Source organism: Hippocampus guttulatus, chromosome 6, assembly GCF_054856545.1.
Source record: "Hippocampus guttulatus isolate MCC_2025c chromosome 6, RoL_Hgut_1.0, whole genome shotgun sequence".
Taxonomy (NCBI): domain Eukaryota; kingdom Metazoa; phylum Chordata; class Actinopteri; order Syngnathiformes; family Syngnathidae; genus Hippocampus; species Hippocampus guttulatus.
Window position 1 is genome coordinate 25,791,785 of NC_141266.1, and position 21,908 is coordinate 25,813,692.

Sequence of the window (21,908 nt, forward strand, 5' to 3'; positions counted from 1 at the left end):
GGCTCGGGGGGGGGGGGGGGGGGTAAGAAGTCCGAAACGGTCACTGCTGGACATTTTTTTTCCCATCACAATATTTGCAGAGTGGAGTCTTGGTTTGATTTTATTACACACGGCTGCGCCATTTTGGAGTCGAACTCTACACCGGCTCATTACACATTAACACACTGGACTCTGGCGGCGGAAACCCCCTCCCCTCCCCCCAAACGATTTCGCCATCGTACATTTTCATCAGCCAACTGGCTAGCCCGCGGTAGCTCGCGCTGCGCGTCGGCTCTCCAAGCGAGTCGTCTTCGCGGGGCGGAAGGACGATGTGCTCCGTGCTAACCGGGGCGGCGGCGAGGCGCCAGGCCCGGCTGCGAGTCGCGCTCGGTGGCCTCCGCGCGCCAAGCGGTGCCTCGAGCGTTTCGCCGGCCGGGGACGGACGCCCGCGTGCGGGAGCCTCGCCGCGAGGACGGAGGCCGTACTCGTCCGGGACGCGGTTGAACGACGGGCTCCTCTTCCGACAGGTGACGCTTTAGCGTTGTGGCCTTTGTTCGCTTCGCTCAAGCGGCTAGCTCCGTAGCCTTAGCAAAGTTAGCTCTCGGTCTCAACCGCTTCGGGTATCGCATACCTGTCAACTAATACGGTTTAGCCAGAGTTCATACGGATTTTGTGGCGAATCTTACGTATATGGCCGTATCGCACAAATCATACGGATTCTGAACATTTCCGGGTTTGTTTTTCACCAACTCCAAATCATTTGGAGTTGGTGAAAAAAAGGAACGCAGGAATACAGCTCTGAACACAGTAATGCCACGAAGTAGAATGATGATTAGACATTAACCAGACGTTGTATTATGGAGATCTACAAGAAATATCATTGAAAATTTCGTGGGTTTTTTTCTGCCGTTATTTTGACATATAAATTGCTTTGGTATGTTATAAGGATTTTTTGGGTAGTTTATACAGGTTGGCGCTCCGAAAAGTTGACAGCTATGGGTATCGTCGCGTTCAAGCTGGCGTGGAGTCGAACTCGAAGCCGCCGCCAACTTTCCGAAATGACAGTGCGCCGGACTTAATCGTAATTGTATTTATTTCCTCCGCCTTCGCCGAGAGGGAAAACGCAGCAAAGATCCGACCGTCGCGGCCGCTTTTGCGACCTTGTAAAAAGTCACAATTTCCCGTGCAACGTTGAGCACGACCGACACCGCGACCGCCTTCCGCTGGAAGGAAAACAACAAGTAGTTCACCGCTTGTTGTTCGAAGACGAGTTGGCGAAGGGCTCGAAAAGGCCTCATTTGGCAACGCAGAATCTGTCCGCGGCCACGTTGGTGAATTGAAAACACGACGAGTCGCGTCACGTCACGTCAAGTCGGTCCGCTCGTAACGACCGAGCCAACGTTTGTGTGCCAAGCTGTTTGAATCCGAGAGCAGCACCTACACCTACCTGCTCGCCGACGCCGTCACCAAGGACGCCGTCCTCATCGACCCCGTGCTGGAGACCATCGACAGGGACCTGAAGCTGATCGAGGAACTCGGGCTCCGTCTGAAAACGGCAGGTCGGCGACCGGCGACGTTTTCGGCGGAGCCCTTCCGCGTGACTCAACCTCGCCTTTGTCGCCTTTCCAAAGTCAACACTCACTGCCACGCGGACCACATCACCAGCACGGGCTCGATGAAGACGAGGCTGGCCGGGCTGAAGAGCGCCGTTTCCAAGTTCAGCGGGGCCGCCGCCGACATCCTGCTGTCCGAGGGAGACCGGATCGCCTTCGGAAAACATGCAAGTGCCCGACCGCTCCGCCGTCGCGCGCCGTACGACGACGATCGTCGGGCCGTTCTCATTCTCATTCCGATTGCGGTGCGCCGCCAGAGCGTGGACGGTAAACGAGAGATCGAGGAAATCTCTGCCTTCTACACGCTCTTCCCTCGAGGTTGACCGCCATCGGGGCAACTTATTTCCACACGGCGCAGTGCGTGATTATGCGCTAACGCGAATCCGTCGGGAAAGAGGAACCGGCCGTGAAAAAAGTGATGGCATTCATTCATTCGGCTTCTCGTTGCTTTCAAGCTTAGCTTGGAGCGGACGTTGCGGCATGACGTCTTTGATCCACTGGTGAAATCTGTAACTGCTTCAGACAAAAAAGTGGATGCAGGAAAGTGGTTGAGAGTGCACCACGGCCTGCGTCTCGTGTGTCGTTTTGTCATTTTTTCTTAACTTGTCTTTTGATGGCGGCGCGGACACCCGCGGCGGCTCCTCTTGTTTTCTGTTGAGAGGGGAGAAATTTCATCTGTGCTGTGCTTCAATGAGTTTCCCTTTTTTTCCTCCTTCACGCGGCACCCGCCTTGACTTGACGGCGGCTCCCCGGCAGTATCTCACTGTGAGAGAAACGCCGGGACACACCGACGGCTGCGTGACGCTGGTGACCCAGGACGAGGGCATGGCCTTCACCGGCGACGCGTTGCTGATACGAGGCTGCGGCAGGACTGATTTCCAGCAAGGTAAAAGTCCCGTTTGTCCGGAACAGGAACCGACGGAAGGTTGCGGTCGACGCGCTCGTCGTTGCGTCTGCAAACACGCGGCTTTCCAAAGTGTCATACCGTCCCCTACTTATGGCAACGAGCTTGCGTCCGCATGAAGACGTGCTCATTCGGTATTGTGATCGGTGAAGAGGGTCCTTGGAGCAGACTTGGGGCTCTCGACTAACATTTCTTTCTTTGGGGCACCCCCACAAAATGTTCGGTTCCCCTAAATGTTTGACCACATCGCTTTCAACGCTGCAGTTTTATAGCTTCACTCGTTTTTTTTTTTTTCTTATCACAAAACCCGCAAAAGACGGCAATATTGACCGACGATTAACTGGTAATCTTCTCACGTGAAAGAACACACAAGAAAGTAATAAGTTGAAGTTTGGAAATAATGAATTGACTCGCACGCTTTCCTACTGGATGGTTTGCAAGTCGTGCTTTTCGACTCGGAGGTCGACCGCCTGCCGGTCTTTGTTTTTGTAATGCTGGCTTATGGACGCAAGGGGGCAGTATTTCCGTAGTGCTGAACCTCGGCCATTTCCGGTCCGCTTTCAGGTTGTCCCAAACGGCTCTTCGCTTCCATTCAGCAGAAGATCTTTACCCTGCCCGACCGGTGCCTCGTCTACCCGGCGCACGACTACTTGGGTGGGCTGACCGACGGCTTCCGAGTCATCTTTGCGCGTCGCTCGGGGAACCCGAGCGCCGGCCGCGACCTCCGTTTGTCGACTTTCCAGGTCAGACGGTGTCGACCGTCGGCGAAGAGCGCACCTTCAACCCTCGACTGACCAAGAGCCTGGAGGACTTTGTGGCCATCATGAACAACCTGAATCTTCCAAAGCCTTCGAAAATTGGTACGAGACCTGCGATGAGCTCATCTCAGCCAACCGAGTACAAGCGAAATCTGACGATGATTATATGAGCAAGTCTTTTGGGTTCAAAGCTTTGTGATGGGCTCTTGTCCCGTTTAACGTCGCGATGGCGGAGCCCGTCGCTCGGCCCGACGCGCCGTTCACCGTCCGCCGAAGGGTCGGCCGTCGCGACCGTTGAACGGTTTACGATTGTTTTCCGATCGGCTCTAAGAGGATCATGTCGATGCCGACTTTGATGAGGAGCGAGGAAGCAAAAGTGCTGCAATTCGGCCACGGCGACGCGTGCGCCCTCTCTCTGGCTTTGCCAAGTCTTCCAAGTGCTCTTCTTTCTCCTTGCAGATATTTCAGTGCCTGCCAACCTGGTTTGCGGAGTGCATCATGTTTGAATGCCCCTAATCAAACACATTGCCCCCCTCCCCCCCCCCTCCCCATCAAGAGGTATGCCCCGGCAGCTTATATGATTGTAAATATGCCCCCATTGAAAACGTGTCCTTGTTGATCTGCATTCAAATTACCGTAATTTCCGCACACTGCAGAGCGCACCTGATCATAAGCCGCGCTCACTCCATTTTTCAAGCGAAAACCATTTTGGACACGCACAATCCGCACCCGTCTCGAAGTCGCAGGTGCCCGTATCGTAACATGAGATATTTACAAAGAAGGCGAGTGAAAAAAAGAAAAGGGCACCGCTCCGTGCCGTAACACTCGGTCAACCGTTCCTTCATTCGGCGTTTGCGTCAACTTTCAAGACGATCTCTTTCGGGAGGTTTTCTTTTGCCGCATGGAACCGGGCGAACAATACGATGACTGTCGTCGTGAATGCTGCCTCGTTGAACAAATCGAGGCCCGTCGCTGGACCGCGAAGCGAAGGGAGACGAACGCTGAGCTGCGCCGATTCGGACCCGACGGATCTGCCGTCGGCATTCTAACCCGGCCGATGTCGAGAGTAAAACATCATCGTTTGGGAGTTTGAACGGCGTCGCGCGGCGGGTCGTGCGAACAGCCGCCGAGCAGGGGAGATGAGTTGTTTTCCACCACTACTGTCGTCTATTTCGGTCTACTTTGGAACGCTGTGCATTTTCTGTGTTCATTCGGCAATGAAGCCTTCATAAAACTGATTTTGTGTTTGCTCAAGTCTGTCACGGACCCAGCTGGAAAGACAATCGAGGTGCGCCCTCTCGCGGCCGTTTCTCTTCATCGTGACACGTGACGGCGTCTCACCGTTCCCTTCTCTGCTCGAGCGCTCCCTGGCGGCCGTTGGAAAAACCTCGAGACGGGCCGCATCCTTCAACAAGTGGCAGGCAGGGTTGACGGCGTGTGACAAAAGTGGCGGTTTATAGTCCAGAGATTACGGTCAACAATTTGAAATTCTTTGCTACATATGAGCTCGAAACTGCATTTCTAAGAAACGGACGGCCACCCATTTGGATTGGGAGCCACCGCGTTTCTTTTGGAACTGAAAACATTGACCAAAGTGTGAGTCGGGCATCTCAACAACTCGCTTGCGCTGCCTGTAAGACAGGTTTGCGTGTGTGAGACTGTCGAAGAGGAGCACAAATGAGCCCCTGCCGCATACCGATGACACAGCAACTTGTTGAATGAAGCGCTTCCATTTGAGTTTGCTCCTCTTCCGAGCCGCTTGCTCGCTTACGTCCTCTCTTCTCGGGGCCATTCCACGCTGTTATTTCCGTGTCGGCGATTGTAAAAATCAATCGAATCAAATTGTCGGCCGATTAGGATTTCCTTTTTGAAATGAATAGGAATGACATCCATCTGTTGCCGAAATATTTCTGAAGAAGGAAACGGCCAAGTTTGACAATGACTGATGAGTGACTCGTTAGGCTGCAGAGGATAAAGAAGAGATGCCCGAAAGTACAGGAATGCTGTCTTGCCAATGTACACGTTGCACGGGTTGAGAGGAAGGTCATTTCATCTGCGCCGTATGTTGCACGTAGAGCACGTAGAACGGCCAAGCGCGGCAACGGAAATGGAACCGCTCGGACTCCGGCTCGCTCGGAAGCTCCGCCTCCGCAGTCGTGCGCTCCCCGCCCCACCGGGCCAGAAGCTCACCTGTTGACCGCCAAACGAGCGAGCCGGCGGCACGGAACCTCTATTCCTCTCGAACCGAACCGCGGCAGAGGAAGAAAACAAGAGTCCGTCGGCGGCTTTCGAGAGCAAGAGGTCCGCGCGGGCTTTTGGAAGTGAAAGCCGCTTGAACCCTCGCCCGAGCGGCGGCGCTCGTCGGTTCTTCTGCCCGATGGGAGTCTCCGCGTCCGCCATTTAAGGTAGGCTCCCTTTTCAAACGGCGTCGAACTCCTTGCTGGTGGCGGCTCGAGGGACGCGACCGGCTCGTTGACGCGTCGGTCCCCTTGAGGTCGGAACGGGCGAGGCGGGGTTGTTTACAGACGCGAGTTAACCGACGCCACGTGCTTCACGCGCTTTCGCCACATCGGAACGACGGACGCCTCGAACGCGCTCAAAAGCGGACGCGTCCAAAGGAGTTGACGAAAAGAACTAGTCGCGTTTGATTTTCAGGACGAGGCGTCCGAATGTTCCCTCTCGCCAAGTGCCGATACCTCCAAGCCTCCAAATTTCATTCGACGAGAGGGCAAAAACTGCTGAAGAAAGATACAGACGACGCGGTATCCCGCCGATACGGCCGAGGAGCACTTCGTGAATGTCATTAAATAGCTTTGCCTTAAGTATCGGTGGCTCGACTCGCCATCCTCCGCGAGGAAATTCAAATGAGGAGGCCGGTATGGAACGTACGGCACTAGAACGGAACTTTATTTATTTTTGGGTGGGGGGGGGGGGGGCTCGAAAAGACCATCGTAGGTTTGGGGGCTCAGGAAGCATCGCTTTTGACCTCCTGTATTGTCACGAATATGGGTGAAACCCTCCCCTTGCTTGCTGTTCCGCCGCTCCGTCACCACAGCAAGTCAAGCGACCGCGTGCATCTGACGAAAGCGGAGGTTGGATGATTTTGCCATTTGCGTACGGGTCGCTCTGCCCGGAGAATTGTCTAGACTGGCCAAATCTCCGTCTGATCCTTTCATCCTTTGAGAGCAAAGGCTGCTCGGGAACGGATCTCTTTCCTTCTTGTTTTGACAATGTTGCCGAGAGCCCCGAAGGGGCGCAGCCCAATCTCCAAAGTTGAATGGAACGGTGACGCGGGTTGGTCTCGACCGGTCGTTCGATTGACAAGAAATGAAAATCGCGGACTCCGTTTTTCAAGCGATCAGAGAACCCGACGTCGATTCTGTTCGCGTCGGATGGCGCGGACAGAAAACCGTCTGCCTTTAGCGTCGAATGCCCGCTTCCGATTGGAGCTCGCCTTGGAAAATGATTGTCGGAGTTTGACAGACCAGCCCGCGAATGTGGCCAAAATGTCGCCCTGAATACAAAATGGCCAACTTTCCGTTCGATTCCGAGCAATTGGGTCCATGAGTCTTTTTTTTTGGTCGATCTGTTACGATCGACTTGTCCACCCGATTTCATGTTGATCACTAAGTTGTGAGGGCAAATGACTTTGTAACTTTCGGAGGAGCGTAGAAATGGCGACCAAAATTCGTCGGCCACCCTCGCGTCTGCAAGAAGAAAAACGAGCACCTTCCCGGTTGTCCGCTCGGCTCGTTTCTCGGTAGGAGTTTGTCAACGTACGGGCCCCGCAATTGGCTCAAAATAGCAGCCAATATCCAAAATGGCCAACTTCCTGTTGGATTTTCTTTTTTCCTCCACCCTGAAAGTTGAACCGCCGTGTAGTGAAAGCAAAATTCTCTGAAATGCCACTCGGGCGAGCGCACGTATCGCGTCGGTCAGTTCAAACGTCGACTCTTGCAACTCGGGTCGGCGTTTACGTCTCGCACTTTGCTCCGTTTGAAGCCGCCCGCCCTGATCGCGGCCCGCGCAAAGTACGCGCGTTTAACTTGTCGTCCGCGAGGAAGCTATTCCCGGACTCTCGCCCGGTTGAGCGTTCTGTTATTTGGATCGGCAGAGCCGCGCTGCGGGCGGTTTGATGGTAACGTGAAGACTAAAATAGACGAGGAGGAGGAACGTAAACGGAGCCGTTGGATTCGAGGTACGCTCCTTCAAACGCTCACTGGCGGATTTCGGCGGAAGCGCGGCGATGCGGTCACCATTTGGAATTTGTGAAAAAGCAAAAGCAAAACACCTCAACCCTGCCGCTCGTCCTGACTCGCGCGCCTCACCGGATCTCAGTTCAGTCAGCACGACGACTCTCCGTTTCTTTGGCTTCGCACTGGAAGTTACCGTTTGTTGTCGATAAGTTGAAGTCGTCATATTAAGACAATCGTTTTTTCGACTTTGAAAAGATACCGTGAGTTTTGCCCTCCCAAAATGTTTTCGTCTTGAAAATCTGTAACTTTTCACCCTCGACTTTCATGAGTATTTTACGAATAGATTTGTTTGTTGTTATTTTCTACTCTTTTTCTTAAACTAGTTGATATACTGTATATATATCTTTCTTTTTATATTATAGATATATAGCATAGCACCTAAAAAAGTTACTATGTGGGCGTGTGTCCCCCCCCCCCCCCCCCACACCCCTAAAAAAGTTCCCATGTGCCGCCATAAGACCCCGCTTTAAACCCGTTCATCAACGTCCGTACAATCCAACTTTATTCTGTGCGTTTCACAACAGCCGCAGCTCTAACAAAGCACTTTACATCCAACTTAAAATCAGAATAAGACGACAACAATGACTGGAAAGAGAAAATCCAACTCCAAATGAACCGCCCTAACCCCAGGAAAGAAAGTGAAGAGTGTCAGTCTCGGCTTGTGTCAAAAGCCGAAGAGTACGACCGTGTCCTCCGATCAGTTTTAACAAAGGACAGAGAGGAGGCTTGCCTCACATTTCACATCTCACGCAAAGCAACTCTGAAATGTCCTCGGAGCCAGTGAGTTGGGCTTACGAGCTCCAGTCGGGAGAAAACAAACAAACGAGCAAACGCGAGAGTCCTCCTCGATGGGAATCCAAGCCACTCGAACATGATGCACACTTTGAATATTGTGCTTGAATGTGGTTAGATACAAAAACCGAGTGAATGATTCGCTTGAAGTGTACTGCGCACACACACACACACACACACACACACACACACATGTATAGCCTAAATAAATGAATGCAAAGAACGACCAGTCCTTAACTCATTCAGCACCAGCCAATTCTGGACCAAGTCTGAAAAGACGTATAAAAACGTCTTTGGGAGTGAATGAGTTAACTATTACATGCAAACATCATGAAAGTCAAAGTTCAAAACAACTGAACTGGACCTGGGCCATATTTCTTTCACATCCCACCGGAAGGAGTCGGCACACCGCGATGGGTGACCGGAGCACACGGAGAATCGCTGATTCACACCGAATTGCTTCCAAAAAAAAAAAAGAGTCTCAATGCAGCAAATACCCCAGGACTCTTGAATCGGACTTATGTGGCCCAGGCTCCGTACTTTGCACACCATTTTTTTTTAATCATCGTGGCGTTTCCCCCCTTTATGTTGAGTCACCCGCAAGTCGGGGTGTCACTTTTGAATCCTTTTCCATTTCCCGATCGAGAAATAACCCGAGCGTGGCTCATTTTGATTTGCAGTGACTTTGCAAAGCAAGCCGGTCGGGGTCCCCGGTGCGTTTCCTTTCCTCCTGCTTCTCCTGCCCTGTCACTTGTGTGTGAAATCACATGTTGTTTGGGTGCGCAAGCCAGTGAGCAGAGAGCGAGGTGGCCTCCCAAGCCAGGCCTCTGTGGATTGTTCCACATTGTGACTCACTCTCACCCCCCCCCCCCCCCCCCTAGTTTGAATGCAGAGTGACAAGCTTTCATTAGCATTCGCAAACACGCGCGTGCTCCAACGTTGCTGCTCTTTTGTCCCGCCGGTAGCAGCAGGGCAATCATCACAGTTTAATGCGCAGGTGTCAAAGTCAAGCCCCCCCACCCCCCCATTATTTTATGTGAGCTAATCCTGTGTGTCCATGATCACGATCCTTCGTGAAATCTGTACCGAAATGTCAAATTGTCACGTCAATGTCAATAACGTTGAGTTTTTCCGAGGGAGGCCGGAACTCCGAAATGGCCCGCGACAAAAAATGACTTGGACGCCCCCCGGTTTAATGTGTAAGAAACGGCACACAGAACACTTTTGCACGTGCTAACGCAAACGGCGGGAGCATTTCCTCTGGCGAGTGGAGTCTTACCGGGGTTAGCTGTCCCGGTCTTATCTATACGATATCATTTTGTCGATGCGTACACTGCGCCCTCGGCCTCCTATTGATTTGGCGTGCGCGTTAGAAGCATTTGAAAAGAAAGAAGGTAACGTAGTCCCGTCAGCTCATTGAATACAGCTAGCTAGCCGCAAGTCAGACCATCGTTGTACGCGGTCAAGGGGCGACGCGGCCGCCGGTTGCGCCGCAACATGTCGTCGTCTTATTCGGACGGGAGCTAGCCACGACTCGGGTCCGGTCGCTCGACACCCAGACTTGGCAACGCCTGCGGTCATTCGCCGGCACCCGCGTCACTCACCCGACCGGGCCCCGCCTTTTAAAGCCCCGCACCCTGAAAAGTCAGACGGATGGCGACCCAGAGTGGATAAAAATAGGACCTGGCCCTCACGCGCGCTTGCTGCCGTGTTGAAGAATGCAAAAGCAAAATATCGGATGGCCGCCTTCCCCGCACGCGCGGATGACCGCATGATGACAATTTTGTGCAAATGAAAGACACGAATTCGAGCAACATATCGACTGTAGATTTCCACAAGGATGAAGAAGACAAAGACACACACTCGAGCGGTCGCTAGCCGAGCGGCGCCGGCGTCGCGCTCATGTGCAACAGGAGCATTCTTGCGCTCCGACCTGCCGCTCGCACTCTTGAACACGCGCAAAGGCGCAGGATGTCGGTCGCCGGGTCGCCGTTGCCGCTTATTGCCGGTCCGCGCCTGATAATTAGCAGCGCCGACTGTCACGCGTAGCCTTCTGCCGCCGGCGCGCGGGTCAAATCCTGGCCGCGTTACGCGCGCACACACGCGCCGCCTCACTCCATTCCTTCCTTATCGCGCGGCGCCCCCCCTCCCCCGCAATCAAGTCCGCTTATTTGAACAAGAAACCGCTCTTTTGGACCAACCGGTCTTTCTTTCCCTGCGGTTTGTATCCCAAGTCTCGTTGTGTTTTCGCAGCGTTAGCGCGTCGACACGAAGCGCGGACCTTGCTCCCAAAATTTCGCCGGTGATGAGTTGGTATCCGACTGAACTTTTACGGGAGGTCGGCTGACGTTTGTTTGTGTGACGGTGCAACGACGGATGAGTGAGCGGGGGCCGCTGTGGCTTCTCTCACCGATTCTTAAAAAGTCTTAAAATGATAAGAGACCTCGGGGGTCCAAAAAGGACTTTGCCAGCAGCTGCGCGCCAGCCTCGTCATTTCTTTCTTTTCCGTCCTTCTCTAGCGATGCCCCAAAGCGGCACGGCGAGTCCCGGGAGGCAGCGGCGCAACGGGCCGCGGTCGCCGCCGACGGCTCGCCCGCTCGGCGGCGGCGCCGCCTCCTCGGGGGCGGAGTCGGACACGGAGAGCAGCGGCGCGGAGAGCGAAAAGGTGAGGCGGACCGAGACCGCCGCCGACTCGACTCGCGACGTCGCTCGCGCGCCCGTGCGCCTCGAACGCCGCTTGCGCTTCGACTGCCCGTTTCTCTCTCAGTCGGGTGTCAAAAGGACCGAGGCGGGCCGGCCCGGGGTGCTGTCGTCGCCCTCCGCGCTCCATCGGCGAATCGCTGAGCTTGACCGGCAGAAGGAAGAACTTAAGCTGGAGGTAAGCCGATATTTCTTTTTCTTCCCTTTTAGTTCTACGATAGTTTACTTGTTAGGGTTTGGATGTAGCGCGACAACAGGCGGGTCTCGTGGAAGCCAACGCTTGGCGCGAAGAGTCTTGGCAAAGTCACTCGGGGAGAAGCGCGAAGAAGCCACTGCGAACATGGCCGCACTTACTTCAACGCTCAGGGGAAGCGCGAGGAGTCCGCGGTGGGAACGCCCACACGGGAGCTTTCTTCCGTGCCGCCGACTTTTCTCGCCATCGATCCGTCCGCGACGGGGCCCAAGGAACGCGGCCGGGCGGCGCGAGAGGCGCGCGCGCGGCGGTTGCGGCGAGATGCGGCAAAGACCTCGAGAATCGGCCTCACCTCCTACGAGCGCCGGCGCGACAGCCGACTCTGTTTTTCCTGACCGGCGCGTTCGAAAGAAACGCGGCCGTCCGTAGCGATGGCGGACGAGCGCAATTCGGCTCGCCGTCGGTGCGGCAGAGCGTCGAGCGCCGGTCCGACGTGAGCTTCTTGGGGCGCTCTCAGCTGCAGCTGGAGATCGCCCTTCTGCGAGGCGAGCTGCGGACGGAGAGGACGCGGCTGCTCCGGCACACGCGCGAGCTGCGGGAGCTGCGGGAACGAGCTGGGACCGGGCCCGCCCAAAGTCGGCAACAAGTAAGACGCCGTCTGCCGCCGCGGGCAAACGCCCGCCGCTTCTTACGTGCGGGCCGACGAGTCGGACGCCCGCGCACCGCGCCTTGCAAAATGACAGCTTAGTACGGGTGATATTTTGACTGCAGATGACGAGGCTATTTTAAAAACCGCTGCAAAAATGGAACTTTGGCGCATCATATTCGTACCGGAGGAGAAGGCTTATTTTGTACTCTGATTTTTTTTTTTTGTGAGCAAAGGACAACTTTTTTGTACGTTTTATCCCCGAGGCATACGGTGTATTTTGGAAAGCGTTTTGGTTTGATATGTTGAAATTTTCTTGCTCTATTTGAGCTTTTTCTTGCAAAATGACAACTTGGTTGGATACCGCCATTTTTAAAATAACCCAAATGATGGCGACTTCTCTGCGCGCGACTTTGACTGCGGAAGAAGATGCATTTTGGACAGCTTTATTTTGCAAACCACCGCCACAGCCGTTGCCGTAAGATTATTTTTTTTGGGCGCCAAATCACACCATTTTCTCGCATGATCTTTAATTGTGTTTGTTTCGGGCAAACGGTGACATTGAATTGACATTTTTAACCCCCCCCCCCCCCCCCCCCAAAAAAAAAGCCCCACACTCTGTTGTAAAGGAATGATTTAAAAAAAAATTTGCGGGGCCTTCAGGCAGCCCTCGGGCCTCATCTCTTCATCTTTCCGTTTCCCGTTAGCGTCGTGACTTTGTTGGGGGACGCTAGTACGGCGACGCGCCCGCATAAACACGAGATGGTATCGAGCTCGGATTCCGGGAAAAGCGAGCGTTCGGGATGAGCGCGCCCCCCTCAAGCTTTCTGGCCCTTTGCCGGCCGCGGCGGCCGCAGGAGCGCCGGCGTCTGGAGGAGGAGAGGCTGCGAGTGCGGGAGCTGAGGAGGAAATGGCAGGAGAAGCGGGCGCTGATCCCCACCCGGCCGGAGAGCCACAGGGAGCGACTCGCGCTTCAGCTGCAGCACGTGAGTGGAGCGCAGTTTGCTCGCCGAGTGCGGACGGCTGGCGATTTGATCGAGGCTTTGAACACGCGGCCCATCGGGAACGCCGACGCCGACTCGAAAGCTCACTCGCAAACCGCGACCGCGCCCAGACGAGCGTACGCCGATGGCTCCGGAATCGCCGGAAAACTTGAAGCCCCGATCCTGCTTTGAAATCCTCCTTTTTCAAAAGCCCCGGGCCAACTATTTTGAAAGGCATCGACGGCTCCTTCGAATCTCTCACCCTGTCTCGAATGACTTCCCAAAGCCTAGCCCTCTTCAAATCCTCATTTGAAAGCCCGAACCCGACTTTGAAACTCTCCCCTTGTCCGGAGACCTGATTTTCGAAAGCCGGCCCCGGGTTTGGGAGCGAGGACCCGAAAGTCCGTCGGCTCAAAGTCCAGCAAGCGGGCAAACGGCGCAGTCGTTGGCAACTCGGCTCACTGACGCCCGCTTTCCAAGTTCTTGTTTGCGTGTCGCACTTTCGACTGATTGTCGCGCGCCCGTCCGAGCCCACGTGGCCCGCCGCCGCACGGCCGCACAAAAGATGTGAATTGTCGCTCGGAACGGTGACGAGGCCGAGAGGAGAAAACCGGGAAGCGGCTTTGTCGCATTGCGTCGCGCGAGCGCGCGCCTTCCGACGGGCGCGAGCGCCCGCGCCCGCAACGAGCCCGTCGACGTGTTTCAGTTCGCGCTCGCCGTCGATTCTCTTTCGGCGCCGTCAAACGCTCCCGGGTGGAAAGCGAGACCGAAAAGCCCCGGCCGAAGACCGGAAAGCCCACCGGTGGCTGGAAAACGTTGGCGTGAAACGCCAAACGGGGCCCGAAACGCTCGTCGCGGGACTTTGACATCTTACAAGAAAGCGTTTGGGCCGTCGCGTGCGCCGACCGCGTCGTCCGCAGCGAGGCAAAGTTGCTCGCTCGTGCGTCAGACTTCATCCCCTGATCCGCAAGTGTCGCTGTGCCCCGGGCGCTGTGACTTTCACCCCTCCCGCGAAAAGAAAAGACGGTCGGGCCCCGCCGCATCGCACATATGGAAATGCTGCGTCGCCGTCACCCAAATGAATGTCCAAATTTGTTTTCCCCGGACGAGACGCCGCGACTTCAGTGCGAACTTGAAAGCCGGCCCCGTCTCGCGACGCGCGCGCTTGTTTGTTTGACAGCGACCCCGAGCCCGGCTTGAACCCTCTCACTTGCCAGCGTGACCTCTCGTGGGAAAATCCTGACGCAGACTGCCAAAGCCTCGCTCGAAACCTTCGCGAGAGAGCCCGAGCCGGCCTTCCTCGAATGCCTCCCGGAAGAGCCGGCGAGCGGGCGGCAAAGCCCGACTCGAACCCCTAAGCCCGGCTTCACGCGCCAAACGGGGTTGCGAATCCTTTTGCGGACTTGCCGTCCTCATTCGGAAGCCCGCTCGAGCGGCCCGGACCTCGTTTGAGACCCCGACCCCGGCTTGAAACCCGGACTCGGCCGAACCTGAGCCCGGCTGCGACCCAAAACCGTACTTGCCTTGAAATTCCAATTTGAAAGCATCAGCGGGAAACCATTTGTCGCCGCAGGACAAAGAGGCGATGGAGGCGGCCGTGCGGGCCTTTGAGGACTGGGAGTTTCGTGTTCTGGAGCAGGAGAGCGGCGCGGACGAGGGGCGGGCCGGTGCCGGCCGGGAAGGCGATGGCGAGGGCGGGGGCGGGGGCCGAGAGAGAAGAGCGAGCTTGGAGCGGGACATCTCTTGCCAGCTGCTCGCCGTCACCGCGGCACAGGTAACCCACCGCCTCCCTTCCTGACGCTTCCCGTCTGGGCTGTTGGATACCACCGTTTTTTTTGGGGGGGGGGGGCGTCACCGCTACGGATATTCATTCTAAAGCGCTCACCGATGCTGGCGCGGAGTCCCGATACCACTTGTATTTATGCTCCACACAATAACGGATCATTCTGAAACAAATGGCTTTCGGTCTTGCCCGACCCTCTTCGTCAGTAGACGTTTAGGATTGGGGCCACATTTGAAGGCTAGCATTTGAGTAGCAGAATTTATCGGGGCCAAATTTGACCCCGTGGCTTAACCATAAAAGTAGGCTTGAAACCTGGATTTCAAAGCCGTCCCGAAACCGTAACGCTCTCGTGCTAAAGCTGCCTTCAAACTTTTGTTTGAAGGGCTCGCTTTTCTTGCAACCGCACTCGGAAGTCACGAGAAGGAAGCGAATCGCGCCTAGTCGTTTTCAAAATGAGTTCGCACGCACGCACGCACACACGCACCTGATTGCCACGCAGGTAGATAAAGAAGTTCACCACTGCGCTCTCCCCCCCTCCCTCCAAAAAAGGAGCGCGTTCAGGTGCTGGAGACGCAGCTGAGAGACGTGGAGGCTGAGAAGGAGCGAGAGCTGGAAGCCTTAAGCGGGCAGAAGAAGGACCTCCTGAGCTCCGCCCACACGGTCGGTCAGCGCGTTTTGCTCCAGCGCGGCCAATTTGGAAATCATCCGCCCCGGGCGCTCGGGTTTCGAATCGAAATTGCGCTCGTCGTCGAGACGCGAGCCAATAATACTTGGGCCTTCCCTCCGCAATGTGCAAATGTCAGAAAGCAAGGGGTCCTCTGTCATTTTTGTCACCTGGTAGGTATGCTTAGGACCGTCGACTCTCAGAAAAATGTCCACGGCGGGGTGGCTTTACACGATCGCAGATACACAACAAATTGACATTTTCAAATCGGAAGCCAGTCGGCAATTGTTTGTCAGAAAATTCTTCCATTTATTTCGAGGCTCGTGCTAACCCAAAATCCTTTTCGATATCTTAAGAACATTTGCAAGAAACGTGAAGCCGACGCACAGAAAATGCAGCGAGGGGCCGCACCTGGCGTCCGGGCCTCGACTTTGACGCCCGGGCTCCAGCGCGTCACCTTTTCATCATAAGATTCGGTGTCGTCTCGCAATTCTGTCTTTTAGTCATGTTTTTTTTTTGGGCTCGGCAACAGTTGGATTGTTTTCTGAAATGTCATCGCTATAAAGAACAATGCGGGGTAAAATCCGTATTATCACGCTAGCTTTCGTTGGTCAAACTTTGCTTTCTTCCAAAACCGAAAGCCTGACGTGGACATTTTCAAAATCGCCAGCAACAATACGTTTTGGGACACATAAAGCCATCTGGGATCTCAAGGAAATTTGACATTCACTTCCAATCGTACATATAACTCCCCCATTTTTGCATTTGCTATTTTGCGCGTGAAGGAGCTGCGCGAGGACTCCGGCACCCTTCCCCGGCGACGGAGTTGGCACCGCGGCGGCAGAACGAAGGACAGGCCCGTGTCGGCCCAGGGTGAGCGCCTTCGCTTCCGCCGTTTGTTCCCATTTGCGCCGTCACGAACGGGAAGATGACAGATTGATGGCGTGACGCCGGATTGACCTGCACGGACCAGATGATCCGGTTCGGGGCCCGCATTTTCCTCTTGGGCGCGTCATGCCCGCGAGAGGAATGACGCACGGCTTTCGATCGAGGACTCCAATTGTGCACCTCAATCTCAATTCCATGCCTCACTGAAAGACATTTGGGGAGGCAGGATGGGTGGGGGGATTGGGAACCATTATGTATGCAACCTTTTATATTGGAAAAAGAGCTGACCAAATCTGGACATGTTTTCTTTTTTTTGGATGGATGGATGGATTTTTGTCTCGAAAAAGAGCTTTGTTGTCTAATCATAAGCACGCATTTCCATCATCGCAATCGTTTGCTCCCGTCCTGTTTTTTTGAGGGAACAACTCCAAAAATGCGGACATGCTTTTCATAGGAAATTTTCCTTGGCTAGCCGCATTTTGATCTTTTCTGTCGCAATCCAAAGAGATGCCTTGTTGTTTTCTGTGGATCAGCAAAAACCGATATGCCTTGCGTTTGATAAATCCATCAAAGAATCCTTCGCTGTCCACCGCAAAGCGCGTACGTCCAAATGTCGTTCCTTTCGTTTGGCGTCCTCTCGCACAGAACAAACGTCTCCTGTAAAGTTTGCTGACGTCTCGGTCTCGCTCCTCCGGCAGGCCCGGAGCGGTCCCTGTCGGGCGGCGGCCGACCCCGGGAGGCGCTCGGGTGCCCCTCTCCGCCGCGCGGACTCCACGACGGGCACGCCGATGGCTCCGCCAGGTCAGCTCTGCGCTAAGCCTCGTGTCATGGCAACCGCAGCTTCGAACAAACTCGGATGACCGCAACGACCGAAACGTGGCCATTTCAACTTTGATCGGTGGCTCTCCAATTGAAATTGCATTTGTTTGTTTTGCGAGTCCTGAGTTGATCTGGCTCCAAATCAATGTCCAACTTGCTCAAAATGCAGTGAGGTTTGAATCATTTTGAAGACCACTGCATCTATTTATGATATGTCGTTCAAGTTTAGCAACAGTGGGACTCAATATCCAGGACCACTTAGGTCAACTTTGAAGCGCCCCCCCGGAAACGGCCGATGGCCGTCTCTGAAAAAAAAAATGGCAGACGGCAAGTGTGATTTTTATTTTTATTTTTTCCAGGCCTTCTTTTGTAGGTCTGCTCGTGATAGATCTCCGCCAAATTTCCCGCTGCTCACTGACACTGTCGTCAGGGCCTGAACTCCGTTCCGAGGGGTCGTGCCGGCGCTACACTTTGTGACTGTTTCCCTTTTTTTTTTTTTTTGCGAGTCGTCAAACTTTGCCACACGGGCAATGACGGAAAAGCCAATATTTTGCACCGCGCATCCCTTGATCGTAATTACTGCCAACTTGGTAGGGCGATCCCTCGAGCAAATTCACCAGTAGGCCACTTGCGAAAAGCTCCTGAAAAGGGCCACGACCGGTCAAGATGGCAGACTTGCCCCCGTCTTTTGGAGCATGGCTTCTTCAGACTTTTTTCAGGCCCTGCTCATGATCAATTTGCTGAGCACATCTCATGACGCCACGTGAAACTGTCTTTAATTCAGGACTGTGCCCCCCGCCCCGCAAAAAGTTAGAAGGATTGGATAAAACTTTTTTGTCAAATGTACTTACTGTATGTGTAACATGTAACATACAGCACAGATGAAATTTCTTCCCTCTCAACAGAGAACGAGAGGAGCCGCCGCGGGTGTCCGCGCCGCCATCAAAAGAAAAGTTAACCAAAAAAAAGACAAAATAATACAAAACAACACATGAGACACAGGCCGTGGTGCAATCTTAACCACTTTCCTGCATCCACTTTGTTGTCTGAAGCACTTCTAGATGAAAGAGGAGCGAATCAAAGGAGGAGTTCTGTCCTATCTTGCTCAAGGACACGTTGACGTGGTCGCAATGGCCCGGGCTCGAACTGAGCCGCAAATGTCCATTTGAAATCTAAATGGGAGATTTCCTGTGATTTTTATTGTATCCACCCAACCGCGGATTCTTGCGACTTTCTCAATACGCCTTTTTACTCTGGCAGTCCGTGTCTGACGAATCTGGTGGCGATGGAGCGCAAGTTGCGGGAAGCCACGGCGGAACGGGAGAGGCTGCTTCGAGAGAGAGTGAGTGGAGCGCAAAAGCGCCGACTTGCGCATCAGATGCCGCACATGACATTATTTTGGATGATGGGCTATTTTATTTTATTTTCTTTTTGGGGGGGGGGGGAAGCAGGAAGAGCGACAACGAGCGTCGTTGGAGGAGAGAAGGCAGCGAGAGCTCAACTGGCCCAGGTCAGAAGCAGCAGAAGCAGACCGTCCGCACAGGCCGGAGCCACGAGAGAACCCAAGCAGGTCCCTGCTAAACCCTCCTGAGGTCAGTAAGCCCTTAGAACACAGGTGTCAAATTCAAGGCCCGGGGGCCAGATCTGGCCCGCCGCATCATTTTATGTGGCCCGCAAAAATATAAAACATGTCAACCTCCAGGATCCTTTCTAAGATGTCGACCCGCATTTTTAATTCTCCTATGTAAAAAAATAGGAGAGATATTCTCAGCATTTTCTAGTGACCAAACCCCTCATGATAGTAACTTCAACAAAAGTTAAATCAACTTGACTTCTTTATATGGTTTCAGTCATAACGGCCCTCCGTGTGAAAGGGTAACTACAATGTGGCCCGGGCCAAAAATTAGTTTGACACCCCTGCCTTAGAAGGTCGTTGGAAATAAGATCGAATGGCACGATACATACAGTGGAAAGCGTGTAGCTCCACATTTTGATGAATCGTTTCTGTTAGGACTAAAACAATTTGGGATACATGCTTGAACTTCAACAGTATAAAACTATTTATTGACCAGTATCTGAAAAGCATGCATCTCCAGATGTTTTATTTAGCAAAAAAAAAAAAAAATAAGAAAAGTGGTGGTGGTGGTGGTGGGGGCGGGGGGGGGGGGGGGAATTTGAATAGGAAGGGCAAATAAATAAATAAGGATCTGTGTTTTTTTTCCAATGATATATATATACTGTATATATATAAAATTCCCCATACCATACTACCATACTATATGATTTGTACCTGACTGGTAAATAGCCCGGTTAATAGTCAGGGTGGTCTATTGAGTGTGTATTCTTTGCGTACGTCAGCGGCTGCCCCTGTCCCTGTCCCCGGACTTTGACCTGCGCACCCACGTGGAGTCTCTGGGTCACGGGGTGTCGGCTTGCACGGACCCGCGCCTGTCGTCGCGGCGCTGCGCCGGCTTCCTGACCAAGCGAGGCGGCCGCGTTAAGACCTGGAAGAAGAGGTGGTTCCTCTTCGACGTCGACCACCGAAGGCTGGCCTACTACACAGGTTGCACCGCTCGCCCCGAGGGCCCGGAAAATAACTTGCTTGCATGGCTAAAAATCATCTTCGATGCGTTTCTTCTGCTTTTGTTCAGATTGTGACGAGAGGAAGCTGAAAGGTGTCATCTACTTCCAGGCCGTAGAAGAGGTTTATTATGACCACCTGCGCACAGCCGCTTCCGTGAGTTGCCACGCGTGAACCAAGACACATTTCCGAAACAAACGTCAACGTTTGAATCCCAGTAACTTGACGATGGTGGTGCCAAATAAGGCCACCACTGGGTGACACCTTTAGCTAAAGATAAGCAAACTGCTAAAGTTACACCAGGAAGGTTGTCTATTTTCTCGTCTTGTTTTTTCTTTTTTTTTTTTCCGTCAAAATCCAAATTGGATCAGTATAAATCTACTTAAATAGCTAGTTCAACTATGAAATAATTTGTGAAATACAGAAATGAAATATTCTAAAGTGTTACCAACGTATTGAAATAAGTCATAGCAATGTCCATTTACCTACTTTAAAAAATACAAACGGATAATACTTCGATTAGTAGTGTTCATTCGGTTTGGGATGTTTTTTTTTTTTTTTTCCTGACAAAATGAAATGACTCTAAAAGAAATGCAATTGCAACTTCAAAATATGTATTCATTCATTGAAGGTTGATATTACTGATTAGGTCAGGGGTGGGCAAACTTTTTGGCTCAGGGCCCGCACTGACTTTTAATGGAACAGTCTGGCAACTTTTTGAAAGTAAACTTTCCATTCATAAACTCTTTAAGTATCCGTTTTCGGTGTCTCACGCTGCCATGGCTGGCAAAACAGACATGGGTGTGGACTTCTGCAGCGCGTTTGTTGTTTTGTTTCCGGTTTATTTAGAGAGCAACTTAAAATCTGCTGTGACGTGTGCCGCATTAATCTCGCGAGAAACAATTTAATCACGTTAAAATTCATTTGAATTAAAGCCGATAATAACGCGCTAAACTGACAGCTCTAATATGTGTATGTATATATCCAGTATGTATATATATATACTGTATATATATATGGGGGTGTGAAATTAATCACATTATAACTTATGTTTTACATGTACATTGACTTATTGAGATTTTTGGGGGGGTATGTATTGAGAGCAATACAATCGCATTTTGATATGACATATTTAATCATTAGGATTTAATGTCAGCACATGATAATTGATCTAGCGGTATACGCGCATCTAATGGCAATGATCTAAATAGAATAAAATAGAAGCCCTTAGTAAAAACCTTTCTGCAAGCAGGTTTTTCGTAATATTTGCTTGCCATCTCACCTGTTGCCCAGTCGCCTCGGCCCAGCCTGACATTCTGTGTCAAGACATATGACCGCCTCTTCTTCCTGGTGGCGTCCAATCCGGTCGCCATGAGAATCTGGATGGACGTCATTGTCACAGCGACCGACGAGCATAGCCGCTATTGACCTTGATGGCTGAGCGCTAACTCAAGAAGAAGAAGCAGCAGCAGCAGGTGTTACTTTAGAAAGGAGGGAGGACTCTGATCAGTCTGTTACTGAGTACTTTGTCTCCCCCGACACACCTTCGCCGGGCGTGACAGCTCTACGGGACCAATAAATATATGAACTTGCAATCAAAATTGGGTTGATGGAAGTCCAATTTATAGTGTGTGTGTGTGTGTGTATATACAGGACGTTTTTGCAAGATTACTTTATTCTGTGGACGTTTGCCTGGATTTGGAAAAACAGCCATACACTGTTCGCAATGCACTATTAAACATGTCAAGAAAAAATGTTGCCTTTGGTTTTTGTCTTTTTTGTGTACATCCGCGATAGTTATCAGATTTTTGGACCACAGTAGTTTGAAAGATATGAATGGAATGGAAGTAGCAACATGTCAAACATCATTCAGTGTCGGCACAAAATCAGACAAAACAAAGAAAATGTCAGGAAAAGCCTGCTAGAAGAGCTGAACTTGATATGGGGTCAGTCAGAGGCACTTCAAATGGTGCTCGTTATTTTAGCAAATTTCTCCATTCGTAGATCAAAATATATGCATAAGAAACCAGGTTCTGTTGAATTTTTTGTTTATGTACTTATTTTTCTACATTGTATGAAATGAAAAGTTGTGAAAACACATTTGCCAGCATATATAATTTAAGATGGTTTATTTCTTTAATTTTATTTCAACTACATTTTGTGTAAACACCCTGGTGTGTTTTGAGAGGTTTTGTGCATTTCTGGATATGAATTTTCTGTGTTTTGTATACTTTGTCTCTCAATATTTTTCTCTACTTTGTGAATTGAATTATTCAAAGAGAAACAAACATAAAAAAGAAATCGCCTTACAATGTAAAATAATTTATTCTTGGCTGTCGTTTGTTCTGT

The 21,908-nt window shown here is 52.3% G+C and overlaps 1 protein-coding gene across 4 annotated transcripts; it reads left to right on the forward strand.

Annotated features, from left to right (window-relative positions):
• The first annotated feature begins 49 nt into the window (after window positions 1-49).
• On the forward strand, window positions 50-21,317 carry LOC147204436 (persulfide dioxygenase ETHE1, mitochondrial-like). Of its 4 annotated transcripts, none has more exons than XM_086113188.1 (19): window positions 51-506; window positions 1,394-1,538; window positions 1,611-1,759; window positions 2,349-2,478; window positions 3,061-3,150; window positions 3,240-3,356; window positions 10,822-10,967; window positions 11,070-11,180; window positions 11,713-11,841; window positions 12,699-12,827; window positions 14,398-14,598; window positions 15,157-15,267; window positions 16,057-16,144; window positions 16,858-16,960; window positions 18,239-18,320; window positions 18,427-18,570; window positions 19,337-19,541; window positions 19,630-19,715; window positions 20,853-21,317. In XM_086113188.1, exons 1-19 carry the CDS (start codon window positions 309-311, stop codon window positions 20,985-20,987), a joined length of 2,499 nt encoding a protein of 832 aa, XP_085969314.1. In that variant the 5' UTR covers window positions 51-308; the 3' UTR covers window positions 20,988-21,317. The 4 variants fall into 4 exon arrangements, with proteins under 4 accessions (XP_085969316.1, XP_085969314.1, XP_085969315.1 ...); XM_086113189.1 differs by having other exon boundaries at window positions 18,430-18,570; XM_086113190.1 differs by lacking the exon at window positions 15,157-15,267 and having other exon boundaries at window positions 50-506.
• The last annotated feature ends 591 nt before the right edge of the window (window positions 21,318-21,908 follow it).